Source organism: Cylas formicarius, unplaced genomic scaffold (genome assembly GCF_029955315.1).
Source record: "Cylas formicarius isolate icCylForm1 unplaced genomic scaffold, icCylForm1.1 PGA_scaffold_5__7_contigs__length_24384050, whole genome shotgun sequence".
In the NCBI taxonomy this organism is placed as follows: Eukaryota; Metazoa; Arthropoda; class Insecta; order Coleoptera; family Brentidae; genus Cylas; species Cylas formicarius.
Genome location: NW_026844341.1, coordinates 10,395,068 through 10,417,828, shown reverse-complemented (window position 1 = coordinate 10,417,828; position 22,761 = coordinate 10,395,068). Strand labels below are relative to the sequence as shown.

General features: G+C 34.8%; 1 protein-coding gene across 2 annotated transcripts in view; it reads right to left on the bottom strand.

The window, feature by feature from the left end:
- LOC132702553 (lysine-specific demethylase 3B) overlaps positions 1–22,761 on the bottom strand; it is a 547,286-nt gene that overhangs the window by 318,096 nt on the left and 206,429 nt on the right. For both annotated transcript variants that reach the window (XM_060671261.1, XM_060671262.1), the window contains exon 7: positions 20,757–20,901. In XM_060671261.1, coding sequence (XP_060527244.1) covers positions 20,757–20,901 — 145 coding nt within the window. The remainder of the gene's footprint in view (positions 1–20,756; positions 20,902–22,761) is intronic.

Sequence of the window (22,761 nt, the reverse complement as noted above, 5' to 3'; positions counted from 1 at the left end):
TCCTAAAATAAATGTAAATAAGTGTAAGTCCTTGCATTTTTGCTGCAATTTAAGATGTTACTGCGGAATGCGGTTGGATTGCACAAGACGATCGTCCGGTATTCCTTCTTATTTCCGAACTAACGACAATTTCTATTCTTGTCCCTTGCATTCATTTATTTACACTTGTTGCTTTTTGGAGACGTTATATTTCAATCCTCTGTCAACGCGAATGCACTCGGCCATTAGTACAGTTAAGCACTCAACCTTTGGCCCACGTTCGCCTTCGATTTCCTAAGACGTTACTGTGTAATCTCATTCATGTGTGTGTAATAATTGATTATTATTGGTAATAGCGGGTAGTAGTTAGGTAATATTTAGTCTCCTTGCGTTGATTAACTTCTGTCATTATTGGCCCATTGACCCTAACTGAGCTCTTTAATTTATATTGATATTTAAAAATTGAAATTTGTATTTAATAGGAATAAAATTAACCGAAACGTAAATAGAGGCTTATCTGTGATCCTCCAGTTACCAGCAACGAACGAGTCGGGCAAGCTCTAAGATCGCTGTCCTGTATGCTGGCTACGGGTTCACCAGTCAGTGGGATAGGCACGAATGCTTATCACTCTTGGACGACGAGATATGCACTGCAACGTCCTGAACCGAGCTAACTTGAAGACTTGAAGAATTCTTGGGTTGTAGAATTCATAACACGTGCCGTCCACGATGTAAGGAGGCACCAAATCCAATTGAACCGGAACTGGGGAAGCCAGTACCAAATGGGAAGCCAAAACCAGTCCAACAATCAAAAACTGGTTCCAAAAGGAAAACCAAATCCAAAAAAAAAAATCAAAACCAAAAACCAGAACCAAAAACCGCCTGATGATCGTGGGTGGCGGTGAAGAGTGCCAGGTGCTAGGTTGGTTAGCTTTAATCCAGCCTAAGCTGTAATGTTGGGGACGTCCAAGCAAAATACTACCAACAAGACGACGATCCGCAACTTCTATACGATTTCAATCCGGTTTAATCCTCGAAAACTACGAGATGCCACAAACTTATTCGGATTGAAATCTTGCAACCACTTGCACCGGCGGAAATCGTAAGGCCAAAAAAAGCAAGACCGATGAAGTTTCACAAAGTTCCAAAAAAAGAGACCGATGGTGCTGGCAATTCGATGTTCGGTTCCGACACCACTCGACTCATCACCCACCAACGTTTGCCCTCCCTAAAGGGATTCGGTGATGACCCGACTAAGTTTGTGGCATCTCGTAGTTTTCGAGGATTAAACCGGATTGAAATCGTATAAAGTTGCGGATCGTCGTCTTGTTGGTAGTATTTTGCTTGGACGTCCCCAACATTACAGCTTAGGCTGGATTAAAGCTAACCAACCTAGCACCTGGCACTCTTCACCGCCACCCACGATCATCAGGCGGTTTTTGGTTCTGGTTTTTGGTTTTGATTTTTTTTTTTGGATTTGGTTTTCCTTTTGGAACCAGTTTTTGATTGTTGGACTGGTTTTGGCTTCCCATTTGGTACTGGCTTCCCCAGTTCCGGTTCAATTGGATTTGGTGCCTCCTTACATCGTGGACGGCACGTGTTATGAATTCTACAACCCAAGAATTCTTCAAGTCTTCAAGTTAGCTCGGTTCAGGACGTTGCAGTGCATATCTCGTCGTCCAAGAGTGATAAGCATTCGTGCCTATCCCACTGACTGGTGAACCCGTAGCCAGCATACAGGACAGCGATCTTAGAGCTTGCCCGACTCGTTCGTTGCTGGTAACTGGAGGATCACAGATAAGCCTCTATTTACGTTTCGGTTAATTTTATTCCTATTAAATACAAATTTCAATTTTTAAATATCAATGTAAATTAAAGAGCTCAGTTAGGGTCAATGGGCCAATAATGACAGAAGTTAATCAACGCAAGGAGACTAAATATTACCTAACTACTACCCGCTATTACCAATAATAATCAATTATTACACACACGTGAATGAGATTACACAGTAACGTCTTAGGAAATTGAAGACGAACGTGGGCCAAAGGTCGAGTGCTTAACTGTACTAATGGCCGAGTGCATTCGCGTTGACAGAGGATTGAAATATAACGTCTCCAAAAAGCAACAAGTGTAAATAAATGAATGCAAGGGACAAGAATAGAAATTGTCGTTAGTTCGGAAATAAGAAGGAATACAGGACGATCGTCTCGTGCAATCCAACCGCATTCCGCAGTAACATCTTAAATTGCAGCAGAAATGCAAGGACTTACACTTATTTACATTTAGTTTAGGACAGGCAAACCACACCAAGCAATTAAACAGTTACAGTGTGTTCGAACAGAATGAAGTAGTGAAGAATAATTAGCAATACCAGTAGCTTTGAGGATTAAGACAGTGTGTAATTGTGAGAATAAAACATTTAATAGTAGTCTCCGAGCATTATTAACCTACATGTGAGAAACATAAGTCGAAGTAGCCAATGACAAATTGAACCCGTTACACTAGCTACACGAAAAAACAACTGGAATTATTCAAAATAAAACATTTTAATATAGACCACTAAAACGACATGAAATCTTGAGATTACCCACGTATCATTGTATATTTACCCCGATTGAGATGATTTGGTGTCAGTGGAAAGCGCATATAAGAAGAAATAACACTGAACCAAAATTTAGTGATAGTACTATAAACGTAATTCGACACGAGGTAGCTAAAGTATCAGTAGAAAGCTGGTCTAACTGTGAAATACAAGTAATAAAAAACGAGAACGATCAGTGGCGGAGTTTAACATTAAACTAGGTGGCGACAGTAGCGATAGTGACGATTTTTTAAGTAACTAATACTTTATGATATTATATTTAATATTTTGTATATTAATAATCATACTATCTAGAAATGTAATGAAATAGAAATTTGTACTATTTTTTTTATGTACAAGAATGGCTCGGCGAAAAAGATTAAAAAACATACCATAGAGTGTAGATAGATGAATTTCTGGGACGGTCCTGGAATGGTTACCGGTAAGGGTCTGCTCGGCAGGGTGTTCTATAATGGGCTGCGGTTTTCGAGTAATAAACAGTAGACAAAGTGAATCACGGGGTCGGTTGTAAAACCACTATATTCCTGGTGTAAGTATATGTATGTTTCAAAAACGCTTTGAAACCATCGCCAAGTCGTGACGACAATTTTATACATTATTTTGCGCGGCAGTTCTATATCTTCGTATAAAGTCGAGGGGTATCGCCTCGGAGGAGGTCTCGGCCGTTTCGCCTTTTACAGCGCCGAAAGAAGGGCCCATTAAGCAAAAGACGTGAAATAAATAATAAAACATCCGAGTCACGAACAACCGTTTTTGATTCGAACGAGGTCGGCCATTTTTGTGCGGTCTTAACCGTTCGATAGTAACGACTAGCACGGATACGTCGATTAGGAATGCAAGAGGCATTAAAATATGCGAATTAACTTGCGGTCAGAAGTGTTATCTCCGAAGCATTTTTTTTGGTTTTGTTTATTGTCTTTGAATACATCTGAAGATCGAGGGTAGATGGACCACAACCTTAACCAAAGCTAATAAGAATGGAGTGCTGGACAAAACGAGAATAATAATCGGCTTAACCTTAACAATTATTGAAAAAGTTGCTTCCCTAACTCGCTTGCATGCACCTTTGCAACGTGAAATAAACCTCTGTGTTTTACAGGCACTCAAAATTATGGAAAACCACCGAAACCAGTCTATTAGTGATCGAAACGTAGGTAAGGAATTGAAAAACCTCTTTGCACAAGCTGTACGAAGTGAAAAAAGGCATATATTGATTTTGTGTTCATATGGCAAACTCTCATTTGATATACAATAATAAGTCTAAAGGAAACTATCAAATTCCTACATCTTTTAAACGCAATTGAATATTACGTGCGTTGAATCTGTTATGGAATTATACCATTTCTCACATATTTACCGAGTTATTTGTAACTTAATTTAATTTAACCCAAATAACCCTAACCTTTAATAAACCCATAGGGTTGGGCAAGTAATCCGTAAGTATTTTGGCGCTGTATGGGGGTACTGGTTAAAATTGTAGATGACATCATTGTCAATTAGAAAAACAAGTATGTAGGAGAAGTTTTTGAAATATAAAATTATGTCCACACATCTTTTTTATTTCAACTCGCATGATTATTATGTAACATTGCTTTGGCCATTTTGTGCAACACCTATGAGTATGTCATTTTAGATTCGCTGTCTTAAAGTCGACATTTCTCTTATTTTGACAAATACGTCACAATTATGAAAGGGGCAATACCACAAAATAGGTGATAATGGAATTAAATTTGTAAAGTGCTGCATTTTGAAAATTAAAACATTTGTATTTAACATTTTGTGAAAACAGACCGCTTTACTCTTTAGCATATTGCACAACCTTATTTTCAAACAAGCAAAAATTTTTATAACGAATTACTTTTTTCCGCATATAGAAGTTGTTTTCTAATTGAATGTTAATAATTAAGGGGCCGATTTTGGGTCCATTTTAAAAAGAAAACTTCATATGAACATATGTCCTTAACGTCTAAATTTTTAAAATACAGGATGGTAAAGTTTTCAAAAATAAAATCAAAATGTATCAAATCACAACAGTGGCGGTCGTACGGAATTTCAAGTGTGTATTTTGGCAGACATTGCTGGTATAAAAATAAAAATAATTCTCACAATCTTCAATCATCTCCATCTTTTTCAAAATAATGTTCAGTTTTCGCGTAAAAAATTAAAACCTCTTCTCTGCGCGGTCATAAGAATATCGTTAATATGACAGCATGCACAGAAATTAGTTTTTATTTTTAAGTGAAAACCGCGCGACGGACTAAAATAATTTAGGAGATCAAATCTGCTCATAAACAAATGCAAATATCATTATTTTTTTAAATGAAATCAGTGCAGTGGCCCCGACTGTCTATGAATAAATAATATTTTGATTAATTACGTTGCCACTGCACTGGGTAGATCGAGATTTTTTTTTGGATGAAAATTAAAATATCTAACTAAAACAAAATATCTAGTTTTTAAATACCAACTGGTGTTCCGCAAAAAAAAATTAGAAGACTGTTCTTTTTATTATTACAGTTTGGATGAAACAATATAACATCCTAACACGATAAATAATAAACGATCCTTAGTTTAATATATTTTATTTATTTCAGTTTACAATTACTTACTATAATGATAATAATTCTCTGTATGCTGTCATATTAACGATATTTTTATGACCATGCAGAGAAGTTTTTCTTTTTTTAAGCGAAAAACGTACATTGGATTGAAAAAACTCAAGAAATTACATTTCTTTAGAAATGAATGGAATAATTTTTATTTTAAGAAAAATCAGTAGCGTAGTATCAACGTCTGCCAAAATAGAGTTGTGAAATTCCGTACGGTGCACTAAATAATGCCTCTTGATACATAGTACATGTGTGCCAAATTTCATTAAATTATCTAAAGTGGTATTACTGATATTAAAAAATATATTTTATTTTTAAAAAGTTTACCACCCTGTTACCTGAAAAGTTGATAAGTTTAAACTAAAACTAGCACACTTAATTATTGACATTCGATTATAAAACAGCCTGAATTTTTAAATCACATGATAAAGAGTTATGGGCAAAATGACCTGCATTTTCACAAAATGGGTTATAATAACAAGAACACTCACTTGGTTTTGGTAAATTTTTAATGATGTTCACTTTAGGTCAATTCCAATACGTTCGAGTTACACAGTCAGACGTACATACGGCCATTAGTTTGAACATCTTTTGCAATTGACACTGTGATTATTACCATCAACAAAAATGAACACAAATTTGTTATTATTAAAATTAGTTACATTGACTTTTCAATTTTGAATAAAATAAAAATTTAATAATAGTTAGTTAAGCGTATGCGATCAATGGACTATCTATCAAAACCGGAATGCCTAAGCTCCATCGAATAATGAAAATATTCAATATGGCGGTCATAAGAAAATGTATAAATCTATAGTGTATCTTGAAAACAAAAGAAAAATTCTATTGCCCTTTACGTTCTTATATTTGTCAGCGTGCTCTAATGATGTATTACTAAGTATTACTAATATTTTTTTCTCGAATTGCTCAAAATCGATTCACTTTCATAAAATTCTTCCAAACTTTCCTAATTTGACCGACCCTCTATCCATATTATTCCGCGCACCAGCCACATAAAACGTTCGTGGAAAACAAAAAAGAAATGAAAACAAAACATTACACGAGCGCGTATGGTTGAATTCATCTCAAAAAGGAAAAAGGAAAACTCTCACTCTGAGTCTCTCTGGGCTCGCCGCGCAGAAACACCAAATCGGATTAATATTGCGCAGGGCCGGGAAAATATTTGAGCGAGTTTCTGGGAGCGGGTGAAAATGGCCGCGTTTGAAGTGCCCCGAGAATTAATTAGTTATTACGACGTCCTCGTTTTCGTCTAACCGGAGCTCTAATTCCGAACGTTTATTTCGGCTCCGAGCTTAATCTCGAGCGCTTTTGTTTCACTTTGCTCTGCGTCCTTCGGCCCGGTTATTTCGTATTTTCGGGAATTAATTTATAGGAAAACAAGAAGGGGTTAAATTTAGTCGTTAGAGTGCTAACACTTAAAACAAAAATGGAGGGCGTCCGTTTGGTTTTTACTTTCTCGTTCCTTCTAGTAAGGCGCGATAAGCACACCGCGGGTCAGCAATGTTGATATAGAACCATTGCAACAGTATTTTTACTTAAAAACCCCAAATCTTCTGGCTAGAAAGCGTATTAAAATACCCTACCTACCTTTCAGTCAATGTCTTAGCTAAGTCTATAAAAAATATGTACGTATGTATGTATGAGTTTAACGCACTTTTATGGAGTATCTCGGTTATTTTTTTACAATAGAAAGTTGCGGTTTACGCGCCACTGTGCTATTTTTTGTGAAATTAAAGACGCCGTCAACAAAAGTATCACGGCCCTCTTGATTTTTGAAATACGGGGTGAAATCCAAAACTATCGATTTTGGGATCATCTCGTTGTCTTTTGAGTTATAAAGAGTCGAAGAGTGGCTTAGTTTGTTTTTTACATGCTCTAATCTTTTATTGGTTATATTTTATTTTATTTGTAGCAATAGGCCATGATTAATCTATTAAAAACAATATCCAAGCAAACAATTATTAACATACAAGAAACTCAATACTTATGAACTACTATTACATTAATTAATACAAAATAACATTATATGTAAAGAACATTAACATAATATTATAATGAAAATTGTTGTTTAAATTGGAGACTATTTTCTCGAATGCAAAAAGTTATCTAAAACTGAAAGACCCGGAGATCGTGGACGCCATTTTATAGGTCCGTTGGTATTTTAAGTTGTCATATAAAAATGGTCTTAAAAGTCCAGAGTTATGAATTGGAGCGCCATCTTGCTTGAATTTTCGGATGATTTCCTTAAGAATGTCTAGGTAAAGTCTGTTCATAGATATAAGAAAGTGACTAACTGATAAAAATTAAGGAAAGACCCGGGCAAGCTGTAAGAATGAAATATGGCCGAACAGGACCGTACTTTGCTTAGAATTTAATTATTTGGGGTTTTGTTGGGTAAGATACAAAACAATATTGATTTATCTATGTATGTATTTATGTTTAAATCTAAAATAAAATTACAAATTATTTTTATTACCTACTTAAATTACTTAAAATTATTCACATAATATATCAGTATCACTATCGCTATCATCGCCTGTTGTAATTATTATTTGTTCTATATTATTTGCAATATGGATATACGATTGTTCTGCTTTTTCTATATATTTAATAGAATTTGCCCAACTTTGTTAAGGGGTGTTAAAAACTTCGGTTTCTATAAGTTTGAGAACATTGGAGTTAACACGAGGAAAAACACTGTTATGACGAATAGCAGATTTCAGTTGGTGCCAAACATGTTCAATGGGATTAAATATACTGTGGTAAGGTGGAAGCCTTAAAACTGTATGCCCGAGATTTTTTGCATAATTATCACAGACGTGTTCCTTTTGTAGTTTAAAGCTTTTAGAACCTCAATTAATTGTTTTTTGGTATAATCTTCATGAAAATAAATGTCGTTATTATACATGTAGTTTTGGATTGTTGCTTTTGAGTCACATGAGGAAGGGGTTTTAGTCAACTGTCTATTGTGCTAACTTGCAATTACGCTATTAGGAGGACTGTTTGGAACTATTTTATTTTTAAACCAATTTTCAAATAAATCAGGGGTGGTGTCTTCATGGTAATCCAGAGAAGAATCTTTAATATTTTTCGCAGACAGAGAAAGTCCATTTGGAATCCAGCCATCTTTAGAGCCAGCATGCAAAATAGTTATTCTTTTACCTCTTTTTAATGGCGCGTTTGTTTTACATTTATCAGTTGAATCAACCCAACCCAACCCAAGTGTCGAACCAGGTTTCATCCAAGTAAATAATTGGCCTTTGTTGTTCTCTGTAAATCCTAATTTTTTCTAGATATTCCAGTCGCCATTTCCGAATTCTAAAAGATTCCATTAAAACTTGCCTTTTGTCAATATTTTTAAATCTAAAACCCATGTGTTGAATACACTTCCATAAGGTAGTTCTGCCACATTTAACACTGGTTTCATCTTTCTCAAGCCTCCAAATTAAGATATCTTATGTAGGCACGCTTTGTTCCTCGTATAACTAGTAAATTTGACGCCGTATTATATGTTGATCACTTTCATCTACACTCAAGAAAATGTCAACATCGCTTCTTTTTTTTTTTTCGCTGAAATGGGATTATTCACAATTTTCCATACAGTTGATGTTGGAATTTTCGTTAATGTGGCCATTTCTTCTAAAGATGCTTGCTTGTTGGCACTACGTTTAATGAGAGTAAAATAAACATTGTTTATCACTTTCTTAGTCTCAATAGTGTTTTCTACATTTGGGCGGGAGCATCTCCTGAGGTACACTAGACTCGCACACATTTTGCATAATTCGCACGCGCTGTATTACACACGAAATAAGAATGATTACTAATAAACTTAAACTAAGTAGTATACCAAACCAAAAAATAGGTATAAAATTATTTTCTATTACGGACCACAATTTTACCTGAATTTAAATTCCGAAACTTTAGGTAATAATCTTGTTGCATTGTATGTTAATGACCACCCTTGGATAATCCCATTCAAAAGCAATTGGTCACTTTCTTATATCTATGAACAGACCATACCTACGTGCTGTAAGACCTTCATAAATTTGGTAGCCTCTTCACCATAAACAACCCGATAAAACATCATTCCCCAAGCCCAAAGCGTCTTTATTGGTCCCTTTCAAAACATAACTGGTGCTTTTCTGTCGACCAGTTCCTCGCGTTAGGCGATTAAAAATTCCCGAACTTGAAAAGTAATATTCGTCGGACCATATTACAAGTCTCCCAAAAGAATCGTTTATTCGTATTTGTTGCAATTACCACACGCGTAAACCTCTATGGATAGCATATGTATTTATTTTTAATTCTGTGGCCTGTCGATTTTGGTATCCCTACTATTTGTTCTATGTGTTTGCATGATGATGACAGCGTTGCTTCTATGTAACCTCATACATTTGTTTCTTTTTGCTCCCAATTCCCCTTCAAATAGTTTTTAGGACGTGGTTGAATAAAAGATTAAGATTTATTTTCAAGTATATCCGGAAGCGGTCGTCGTCTCTCTGGATATCTAATATGACAAGACACATTTCTATAACACAAAAATTATATTGACTATATTGCTTTAAAAACCTTACCTGTGGTAATATAATTCCGAAGCTACTTGTTTTTTTTTTCATTGCATTGTATAAAATATACCAATAATATCATATTTTTCAAAATGTTCATACACTGCCATTATTGTAGAAAAATAATTAAAACGAAATAAACACAGGAAGAACGAATGAATATAATTAAAAACTGACAGTCTCATAAGTTATTGACACATTTGCTTTTTTGTTTTTAATAGATGAGTCTACGTACTATCTACTTAATATTTTAATAACATTATATTTATCATATTAATAAGACATTATTAATTTAAAAAATAGTATATTATGCAACAAGTGCGGTAAACGGCATTTAACTCACGAGTTTATTTGACACGAGCGGAGCGACTGTTTAATAAACGGATGAGTTAAAAAGTTTACCGCATACTATACTTTTTCTACGACCGTTAGTTTTTGCGTACATTTTCGCAAAACACGAATACATTCACTGACATGACGGTCAGAATTGAGAAACGTCAAAATTCAAAGCGTGGGAAATATCTCCGAAAACATCCGATTGCTCCCAAACCCGTGCGATAAATCCCGGAAATGTGGGAAACGAAACTGACGTGGTAAAGTGACGCTTCCCGCACGCTAGATCGGTGCGTAATTAGATATTTGACAGACGGGAGTAGAAAACTAAATTTTCATCCTGTTTTTTCGAAATGAAGTGAAAAGAAGTAAAAAAACAAACTACGCAACTGGATTGTACGAAAAAAACGTTCTCTCAGTAACTTGGAAGGCAATGAAGCGTCCCAAAATCGATATTTTTGGATTTCACCCTGTAAACCGCGACTCTCTAGTTTTAAAAATAACTGAGATCTGAGATACACCTAACCAAAAAAGTTGTACCCTGTACTTCAGTCCGCTGTTTCCTATATTTGAAGAATTAAAAAAAATAAGTCGCTCTACATTTATCATTTCTTCTATAGAGATTATTAATATAGTGTGATGGTTGTTGGTGTTAGTGTTCCCTTTTTTTTTGCTATGTGTGTTTCGTGGTCTTTGAGCCGGTTAATCTTTGAGGACTTTAAGGCACTGTCCAACTTTAAAAGTATTAAACGGTCACCAGTCACTTAACTCGAATTTTAGTTTCCTTTAGCTCTCTATAATCTCTTGTTATAATTATAATAAAAGCTAGCCGCTTTTGGAGCCCAGAACGTGGAAATACGGAAAGGAATGTAGAACCAGACCAAAAGCCACAAAATAACCAAGTTTTAAAAAATACGTCTTTATCGGAAACAAAAATGATCTCCCGACGCGATCAAATGCTCCGCCTCGAAGGCCATGACCCAAAAAAAAAATTAATTATCTTTTAATTTATCTTCGGCGATTCTTAATAAAGTCTTTGTGACTTTGTTTTCGTTTAGCGAACGGGAGGTCGCCCTCGGTTTTGCGAACGAAAATTAAAAAAAAAGAAAATTAATAAAAATAAATTTGGAAGTCGAAGCAATTAGCGTCAAAAAATTGGAATAAATTCGTTATAAGGGAGATTCTGGCGAAAACTTCTAATCTAGCTAAATTGGTTTCCCGGGTGAGTTGCCAATGACGGTTAGACCAACGCACCGACTGAAACATGGAAAACGGAAAAGTATAACTTGTTTATTAATTAAGCGACGAGAATTGTATCTTCTAACTATAACTTTTGTATTCAAAAGGTAGGACATGTAAAATTTCACTATAAACTCAGTAGTGTCTTTGACCGTATTACTGGTAATATATGTATGACGGTAACAGGTAATATCTTGGATTTAATAAGATCGCATCCGTTGGCAAATGATGCAATTCGTTTGCCTTCGTCTTGCATTGATTTTTCGTTAGTTTTGGTTACTTCAAGTGGCAACTTATCAAAATTCGAGCTTTGAAATACCAAAAATTGAGCATTTTTTTATTTTTATTTATTTAAAAGAATTCGACGGTTTAAAGACTTATTAACCTCATTTCTGTGACTAAAAAATTATAGGGTTTCTGCTTACCATTTAAATAAGACAGATGGTAGTAGTAGTAGTGGTACCCAATATCAGAAACATTATTTTCAAAAATGATTCCAAAAACATTTTCAAACCAAATGGACCTCCTCCGCGTTAAAGTGCAGAGATATTGACATAGGGCGGTGGATAGAGTAGAATCGAGTAGCCTTCTCGGTCACCCGACTTAAATCCTTTCCTTTCGTGACTCATCTGCGAGACGGAATCGAGTACATCTGCACGACAACAGTTTGAAGTGAGTTTGACTTTTTCATCCAACAACTTGTTGGAATTTCAAAAGTCCACAATTTTGTAAACGAATGCAAAAATTATCAAAATGTATAGGGAGTTAAAAGCCGTTTTTAATGAACTATTACTTGACCTGCTTCAGACTTTAGACCTTTTCACTGCACTTCAAATTCCAAGAACAAAAAAGCAAGCCCTATTAAAACGGGCACCTCATTGTCTATCATAGTAAAAAAATTAACAGTTTTGCAACATTGCAAATTTTAAAAATATGACGGGGTACCATATAAGGTAATGTCGATTTGAATCAATTTTTTCAGTTTTCTATGAAAACTATCTAAAACTTTCGAGTGGAGGCTTTGTAAAAATAATGTTCCAGAAAAAAAATGTTCGAGTCCGACTCTGATCGCTCTCTATCTCTCTCTCGCTTTGCAATAATGGGGGTTTTCCATGGAGGATCACGTCGCGGTCCCCATCAGTGGAGGAACCGAACGCGATATGGGGGATAAGATAGATTCGTGTTTGTAAGCGCGTGACGGTGCAGTTTTTTCAATCTGAAAGAGGCCAAAGTAATGGCCCCCTTATTTTATTAGCGGCTGCAGCAGCCCCTGGTATTATACTCGTGATCGGAATAAGTGTTCCCGTTACTTTTTGTGGTTTTATGATCTCCAAACGATTAATTAATAATAGCTTTGGAGTGGGTGTAAGTTAAGGCAATTATCTGCACTATGCTACTGCCATTTAGATTATATTATAAGGCGACGCCATAATTCATATGACATACTGTACATACATTTTATAATTGCCGCTAACATTAGGACGTATGGCAAATGATATAGTGTATTTAAAAAGGGTGAATTTTCGCGAATGCAATAAAAATGTCGCTGCCTCCCTGGTAGTTGCATGATAAAATAATCAATTAATAATGGCATACCAGAACAGCAAATTCCTACATTAGAATGATGGCAGAAAGGGACACCTAATGTGGTAGTTAATATCGAACAAGCGCCATTGAATTCGAAGTGTAGTATTACGAAGATATGGTCTGTTCATAGATATAAGAAAGTGACCAATTGCTTTTGAATGGGATTATCCAAGGGTTATATCATTAACAAGGAATGCAACAAGATTATTACCTAAAATTTCGGAATTTAAATTCAGGTAAAATTGTGGTGCATAATAGAAAATAATTTTATACCTATTTTTTGGTTTGGTATACTACTTAGTTTAAGTTTATTAGTAATCATTCTTATTTCGTGTGTAATACAGCGTGTGCGAATTATGCAAAATGTGTGCGAGTCTAGTGTACCTCAGGAGATGCTCCCGACCAAATGTAGAAAACACTATTTTATTGAGACTAAGGAAGTTATAAACAATGTTTATTTGACTCTCACTGAACGTGGTGCCAGCAAGCAAGCATCTTTAGAAGAAACGGCCACATTGACGAAAATTCATCAAAATCAACTATATGGAAAATTGTGAGTAATCCCATTTCCGTGATGAAAAAAAGAAGCGATGCTGACATTTTCTCGAGTATAGATGAAAGTGATCAAGATATAATACGGCGAAGTTTTTAACATCCTTCCACAAAGTTGGGCAAATTCGGTTAAACATAAAGAAAAAGCAAAACAATCGTATATCCATATTGCAAATAATATAGAACAAATAATAATTAGAACAAGCGATGAGAGCGATAGTGATACTGATATATTATGTGAATAATTTTAAGTAATTTAAGTAGGTAATAAAAATAATTTGTAATTTTATTTTAGATCTAAATATAACCCCAAATAATTAAATTATAAACAAAGTACGGACCTGTTCGCCCATACAGCTTACCCGGGTCTTTCCTTAATTCGTATCAGTCAGTCACTTTCTTATATCTATGAACAGACTTAGATGAAAGTGAAGGGAAAAGGGTTGGGTTGACTCAACTGAGAAGTGTAAAACAAACGCGCCATCAAAGTGAGGTAAAAGAATAACTATTTTGCATGCTGACTCTAAAGATGGTTGGATTCCAAATGGACTTTCTCTGTCTACGAAAAATATTAAAGATTCTTCTCTGGATTACCATGAAGACACCACCGCTGATTTATTTGAAAGTTGGCTTCAAAACAAACTAGTTCCCCCTAATAGCGTAATTGTAACGGACAATGCAAGTTATCACAGTAGACAGTTGACTAAATCCCCTTCCTCGTGTGACAGAAAAGCAACAATCCAAAACTACATTTATAATAACGACATTTATTTTCATGAAGATTATACCAAAAGGCAATTAATTGAGGTTCTTGAACCTACAAAAGGAATACGTCTGTGATAATTATGCAAAAAATCTAGGCCTTAAGGCCTTATACCACTGTATATTTAATCCCATTGAACATGTTTGGCACCAACTAAAATCTGCCATTCGTCGTAACAATGTTTTCCCCGTGTTAAATGTCCCAATGTCCTCAAACTTATAGAAACCGAAGTTTTTAACATCCCTCCACAGGGGTGGGCAAATTCTGTTAACCATATAGAGAAAGCAGAACAATCGCATATTCATACTGCAAATAATAGAACAAGAAATAATTAGAACAGGCGATGATAGCGATAGTGATACTGATATATTATGTGAATAATTTTAAATAATTTAAGTACGTAATAAAAATAATTTGTAATTTTATTTTAGAATTAAACATAAATACATAAAATAAATAAATATTGTTTAGTGACATTTCATTCTTACAGCTTGGCCGGGTCTTTCCTTAATTGGTATCAGTTAGTCACTTTCTTATATCTATGAACAGACTTTACCTCCCACTAATAAAACCTTCCTGCCAAAATCCGTTTTTCCTACCATTTTTTATATAGACATTCTGGTAAAAGGGCAAATACTCAAGAGCAGGTGCCCTCTATATTTACAACTTTCCCATGTAAAATATTAACGCACGCACACACAGTTTCAATAGAAGGGCTTTGTGTTTTATTGCCGCGTATATCACGTTCAAATCAATAAAGGGCTTCTCGCGTGACAGTGATATGTAAAGCGGGGCCGTGATAAATGAGGTTGAATCGATGTTGGAAGGGTATTGAGAGTCGTGCATATATTATTGGGGTTGTGCTGGACACGCCACGCCCAACCATGTAACGCAATTTCAGACATTTCGAATAATACCGACGACGACGGTAATCTCAAATATAGCGATTTTTGTATGGAATTAAATGGATTTTTCCCCAATAGTAGATAAGCTTTTTGCACCAATCTGGAAATCTACGTTGTCACAAATTTCCCTGACAGAAAGAACCAAATGGCATTTACGACAAAACAAATTTACTCACTTTTACAAATATTAGAGATATATTTGTTATACTGAAAACAAACGTTTCTGGAATTGTTGTCCTTGTTCTTCCATACCATCGGGCACCTTTTCGGTACTTCGGTACACTGTATATATTGTATATATTGCTCCTGTACACTATATATATTTGAAAAAGTGAATATGTTCGATTCCTCTCTGTTGACTGTGCTAGATCGAAAATGTACTGAGAGAGTATTCAGTGATTGCGGCACCTGCTATTGTTTTGAATAAGTTAAGAAAGCGGGGAAGGCAGGAAAACCATGTTTCTGAAAAGCAAGCTCTATCTAGAGAAAATTATATTTGGTCCAACGAACAGATCAGGCTAATCTCCCAAGCCACTGGCGCTCTCGCTAGACTAGCTGAACTAAACTAAAGTTATGTGTTTTAACTCCTCTTCGGCAACCCAGCCAAAGCTCTTCTTAAGTGATTCAAGGTTAGATGTGGTTAAAAAGAGTTGGAGTTACAGTGGTGTGACATTCTCTTCTTTCTCTTTGTTTCCAGAAATGGCAAGCACAACAGTTAATTGTTAAGAGTGGACGAGAGTCGTCTCCCGAGACTTTGTTTTGATCGCCAGCTATCTCTGGTCAATAACACAAATCACATCAAATTCAATTGAGCATGTCAGATTAGAGAGCCGGTTCTTGAATCAGGTGGTGAGTGGTGGAGAAATTCATCATATATCACTCTAAGACAGAAAAAGAATAACATCTTTTGATGCAGCCGGTTCACACTACACGAATTTTTACTCCAGTTTTGCGTCCCCTGATCTACCATCAAGCTATTTAAAATGCCAACAACTAAGTTAAGTAGTACCGTTGTGGGTCAAAAAGTCTTGCTTATCTTATTAGAAAATATATTAAAGACCCGCGCGTTTTTAAAAAATGAGCAAACATAAAACTATTATTTGTATCTGTCTATTTGAAATCACATGCTTTAGTTAGTTTACTAATTTGTTTTCATTAGTCTAATGAAAAATAAATAAATAATAATAATAATAAAACTCTAGCTACCACAGGGATGTTCACTTGTAAATTTAAACGTACGTGAAAAGTCCATAGTGTAGACATACCTTATTATCCAAAGATTTCCTAATATTTGATTGGATGCTTAGCGTATATGTGTTCAATGTGTCCACATTTTTTTCCAAAGAAGGAAGAAATTTTCTTCGGCATAAAAATTTTTGGTTTTAGGTGCGCGTTGTATAATGTTTAAGTATTTTAGGTATTTTATCAGTAGAATCTAATTGTTCCTTTAGTTGCATTATAATGGTCTATAACTTACCCTTCACCTGATAACGCATCTTCAAAATGTTCCGTAGACAGCGTAAAACAAGGGTTGCCTTCGTTTTCAAAGTAAGCCTGCATATTTATTGTGTAGGTATTCCTGGAATGGACTAAAGCCTGGATTTGAATTCCACATTTGTCTGATTCACATATTTGACGTTTCAATTAAGATTTTTAAATTTTCCATTTGGGAGGTGAAGGTGAAAATTAAATTTACTCGACGCTTTGGAAATTAACGAATAAAAAAATTCCAGTATCCTTTTTGCTTTCTGTTCGACTTTAATGATTTACGGCTTGGTGGATATTGGTTTTTAATTATGTTACCCGTTTATCTAGATTTTACCTCCTTTGTAAATCACCTAGATTTATGATAATGGATTTCTGATTAATTATGTTAGTTAGTTTGAAAAAGTTAGTGTTAAGGAAACACGTCACTCTGCTAATGAATATATGAAAATCTTAATAAACATTTTGTTTTCTAAAAAAGCTATTACCTACTTTTTAATACATATTTCGACCTAAAAAAGCGTCGGACGCCGCTGGTCGAAACGTCTTGTTTTCCATTCGCGTCGCTGAGTTAACACAATTATAGTAACCATGCGAACGCGGTCGTATCTATTTATCTCGGGTTCGTTTTAAAGCATGCGAAAAATCTCGTGAGGCGGTTTCCGATTGTGAGTTGGCATTTTTTATTCGCTTTCATGCGTCACGAGCGAGAACGCAACCGACTTGAAGAAAGAGGTCGCTGATCACGTTACGCAACGACATTGTTGTTGCTTTTATGGGCAACTTTACTGTCGGATGGATTGATAGATGCAACTAGACGACCAACGATCGCTTTCTTTAAATGACATACAAAAAACCGTTGTGCGCCAATAGGTTATTGGAATTAAGTCATAGTGAATGTCATAAAAGATGTAAAAATGACTAATTTCATATTGTGTGCGGAAACATAACTGCGTCTCGGGGAAATATATTGATGACAGGGTTAGAAGATTTACGACAGTATAATTCGATAGTCTGTTTTAATACGTTACTATACGATTTTCTCTATTACGATGTTTCCGAGTAAATAACGTGCTCGCGGAATTCGGACGAGACTGAGTTGCATAACGAATTAATTAGTTATACAGTATAAATAGTTAAGTGATAAAAAGAAAACTCAAGATAATATACGTGGCTGTTTTCAGTAAAGTTAGTTGATATAGGAAAACGCCAACATAGACGCAGTAGTAGCGGTAACAGATCAGATTCAGCCGACAACGATACCGGACGATACACAAGAATGCAACACAGGTCGAGATGCTCAGAGCAAAGTCCGAATGTCAAAAATGGCGACACAAATGTTAGTCTATATAATAATCACGGTAACGTGCCTTTTCCACAAAATTCGTTGACTGTTGAACAGGCTGCGCACGATTATAGCAGTGACTCAAGCTCTGAACTGTAAGGGCTTGGAGATGCAATATAAGGTTGAAAGAAAGATCAAAGGTTCTCCGTGTATAAGAAGTAAACATGATCCGTGTGACGATAAATTGGTAAATAAAATAATAATAATAATAGTTTTGTGTTATAGCATTGACGAAATTTTTCGTGAACTGAAAATGGATAGCATGGCCGACTGAAACATAACAGGATTAGAAGATTTACGACAGTATAATTCGACGGTGATGTCATCAAAGGGGCCGCAAAATGAAGGGGTTTGTTTACACAGGTGTGGCCCGTTGAGGTCACAACTTCAAAAATGATTGGGAAAAGCCATCAAGTGTTGGAAGAACGCAGGTTGAATGTGCAAGATTGATAGCTGAGACCTGTAGGATGTACAACCATTTGAGCATGGAAAAACTGTGTGCAAGATGGTGCCGTGTTTGCCAAAAACAAACTAATTTTTGAGTCAATTCATAACTGTTGATGAGACTTGAGTCTATTACTACACTTCTGAAAATAAGGAACTGTCAATACAGTGGGTTGCAAAAGGAGAACCAACTCCAAAGAAGGCTAAAACAATTTTATCGGCAAACAACAAAACTTATGGCTAAGAGTATCACTGATCAATACTACGTAGAGTTATTGAAACGTTTGAAGCACGAGGTGCAAATTAAACGACCCGATTTGGCGAAGACTGACTCTCGAGACTGAGCATCCAGCGACTATTACCTGTTTCCTGACCTCAAAAAATGGCTTGGCGGTAAAAGATCTACGTTTAAAACTGATATAATCAAATTAGAATATCGTTACGAGAAATTTATTAGTGTTGATGAAGATTATGTTGAAAAATAAAGCAAAAAATAAAATAAAAACATCGTTTTTCTTGGTCAGGTAGGAAACTTTCACACCAACCTCGTAAAATGGATGTGGACTATGGTTGTTGAATTAACTGGTCAATTTTGTTTGTGTCAATTGACCGAAATAATTTTTAAAATTCAATGAAATTTATATTTATTTCAGAAAGATCTTTTTTCCTAAACCAAATTCAAGTTTCTGAATCAACTTCAAGGGCTTTGCTTCGCCTTGACACAAGTTCCACACACTTAATTTACCAGAATGCTTTAAAACAAAACTATTTGGAGCAAATATCAACATTGCAGTGGGTTCACACTACACGAATTATTACTCAAGCGTTGCAATTACCAATTGTCAATGAATGTAAGAATTTCTGAAATTCTCCTATAAAAGTTGCGCTTACTTCATTAAACCTTATCATATCTGCTCCGTATGTAACACTAATCAATTTGAAACAAATTACCACCTTGCCCGATGTATAATGCTCTGCGTACCATGGAGCTTTTTGCAATAAAACCGCTTTAAAAAATTTGGACTCGCGTGGGTCAAAACGTCTGGCTTATCTTATTATAAATATATTAAAGTAAAAATAAAACTACAACTTTTAACTGTGTATTTGAAATCACATGTTCATTCATAGTTCCCTATTAGTTTACTAATTTTTTTTTGACTTATGTAATGTCTGATAAGGATTTCTTGTAGAAATATGAACAATACATAATAATAATAATAATTATATATATATATATATAGATATATATATATATATATATATATATATATATATATATATATATATATATATATATATATATATATATATATATATGATGACACTATATTCCGGGATATCATCCGTTCGCTCGTTGAACTCCGACTGGAATCCTGCATCCGACTGGAATCCTGCAGACGTTTCGCCAAAATCTCACTTGGCATCTTCAATGCTCGCGCTCCGAAAACACTTCGAACACTTCGAAGCAGGATTCCAGTCGGAGTTCAACGAGCGAACGGATGATATCCCGGAATATAGTGTCATCACATTTTTCCATCCGTGAATCAATACGTGAGAATATATATATATATATATATATATATATATATATATATATATATATATATATATATATATATATATATATATATATATATATATATATATATATATATATATATATATATATATATATATATATATATATATATATATATATATATATATATATGATGACACTATATTCCGGGATATCATCCGTTCGCTTGTTGAACTCCGACTGGAATCCTGTTGTGTTCGAAGTGTCAGTCGGAGTTCAACAAGCGAACGGATGATATCCCGGAATATAGTGTCATCACATTTTTGTAATGTAGTTTATAATATAAATATAAATAATAAATATATATATATATATATATATATATATATATATATATATATATATATATATATATATATATATATATATATATATATATATATATATATATATATATATATATATATATATATATATATATATATATATATATATAAATAATTAATTGATATAATTACTAAATAATGATAATAACACGCAAATGCCCGGCCCCAACACTAATCTGTCCAGGTACAGACTTGATATTTGTTGTTAGGAAATGAGATTTAAAAAAGAGATTTTTTGTAATTATTCTATAATACCAAGTAAAAAATAATTAAAAAAAAGGTATAGAGCATAAAAATACGTCTAAGCATATTAGAAACACAAATTTTAAAGCATAAGCACTGTATGTTTAAAACCCCAAAGCATAATGGGCGAATGTACTACGTTTAATTAGTGTATGTATGTATCATAAAAAAAAACCTACCTTTATCGGGTGATTCCGGGGAATTACCGGTTTCCGATATGCCAGATCTGCGTGACCTCGGCCTCTTGCTGACGGCGCCACTGGTCGAATTCGGCTGCTGTTGACAGGTGGTGACGGTATTGGCCAATCCCCGTATCACACGGTTCTGGAAAAACAAATGCATAGATCATGAGCTTTTAAGGAGCTTATTTTTACCGCGTATGATTCGTTACTTTTAGTGTTGCAGGAAATAGTGAAGTTTTTTTTATAAATTGAACTGAGGTGGCTTTTACTTGATGAAAATCCATTTATCAAAGTAAATAAGAACTAAAAGTTCACATTTTCACGAAATTATATATTTTTACATGACAATTGTTTCGACAACACCGTGTCTTTACCTAATGTGACATTGACATTTGATAAAGACACTGTGTTGTCGAAACAATTGTCATGTAAAAATATATAATTGCGTGACAATCTTACTTTTAGTTCTTATTTATTTTGAAGTTCTTTTATCCCAATAACTATTAACTTCTGTGGTCATTCAAGCTACCTTTTTTATCTACTACTCCAACGCTCTGTAAAGTTGAATATCGACAGTGTGCTTACAAGTCATTTTTGCAACGTATGGAAGTTAAAATTTATAGGCGGTACAAGTATTCTTACAATTTAGTATTAAATTATAATTACAGCAGTTCCATTAATGTTTCGTGATTGACTTATTGAGGCGGAACTTTATTTTTTGATTCGACAAGTGTTGGCTTTTTTCGGTTTTAGTGTAGAGAAAGTGGAATCTTTCCATTCAGAAACACGAACAAAAGTCCCAAAGACCAATCATACAGTTAGTTATTACCTTGACAACTAGAAAACTTTTCATAAAAAACATGGAATTTGCCTGCATAACCGAAAATTGAGCTCACTCGAAAGAGACCTATAAGGTGTTTTCGGGCATAATACGGCCAAAACCTATAATATTGTAAGGGACATTATTAACAGTAATTTGATTTTTCTAACAGCTTGGTCGTAAACTAGCAACTAGCAATGTGAGTGATCCCTTGATGCTGAATTTAATAATGCTAAAGCAGATTTGCGGTCAAGTCGGACGAAACTTTCAGACTGCCTTGACGAACACCAGACCCCAAACATCGAATCAAGAGAGTATCTTGTGGAGTGACGAAACTTTCTCTAAATGTGTGACCCGAAGAACACAAAAAAATGTACAAGGAAACGCGAGTGCATATTTAGTAGAAATAACAAAATAGAAAATGGTCAGATGATTGATTGTCTGCTTTTAGTAAATGTTAACTGTAATATTTAGAATATTTGTGACTGTGTGTTTTATGTTGTAGCTTTGCTACTTTGGGCGAAAGGCTCCGGTGCGTATGGTGCAATGTTTTAGGATTCGATTAGTTTCAGTGGTGGTGGTGTCGCAGCTTAGCAGAGGGAACTGTCGGCCCCGAAAAAGCTGTCACGTTTGTAGTAACTTAACCTGCAACTTCCGGCTCGGATTGCTGTCCATCGAACAGGTCCCGTAAACACTGTGGCACTAGTATATAATTTGCCAAACGAGCACTGCCTACCAGGGATAGTTGAATGAAATGTAAATAACAAAACAAGCAGAGTGAACTAGCCCACCAGGAGTTGGACTTGAGCAAGGTCGTACAAACCTTTTTTTTTTAAATATCGATTGGCCTATATGTGAAATTTATCGCGATCCTTGACCTAAATTTCAACAATACATATTTACAAGCAGAGCATTTAATGTACAGGGTAACTGATAACTAACTTATAGCAGATAAATTGATAATACTTTCCTTTATAAATTTTAAGTAGCGGAATCCCTTGATTTATTTATTTTGAGTCGACGATTCGGGAGTTAGTGTTGTAGTTATCAGTATCCTTTAGAGGAGAAAATTTGCTGTTTTTATATATTTTTTGATTTTAATTAATAATTTGCAGATAATCTTTCTAGACGAACTATGTATCAAAAGTTTAATTCTTTTAAGTTTTTTTAGTATCCAATTAT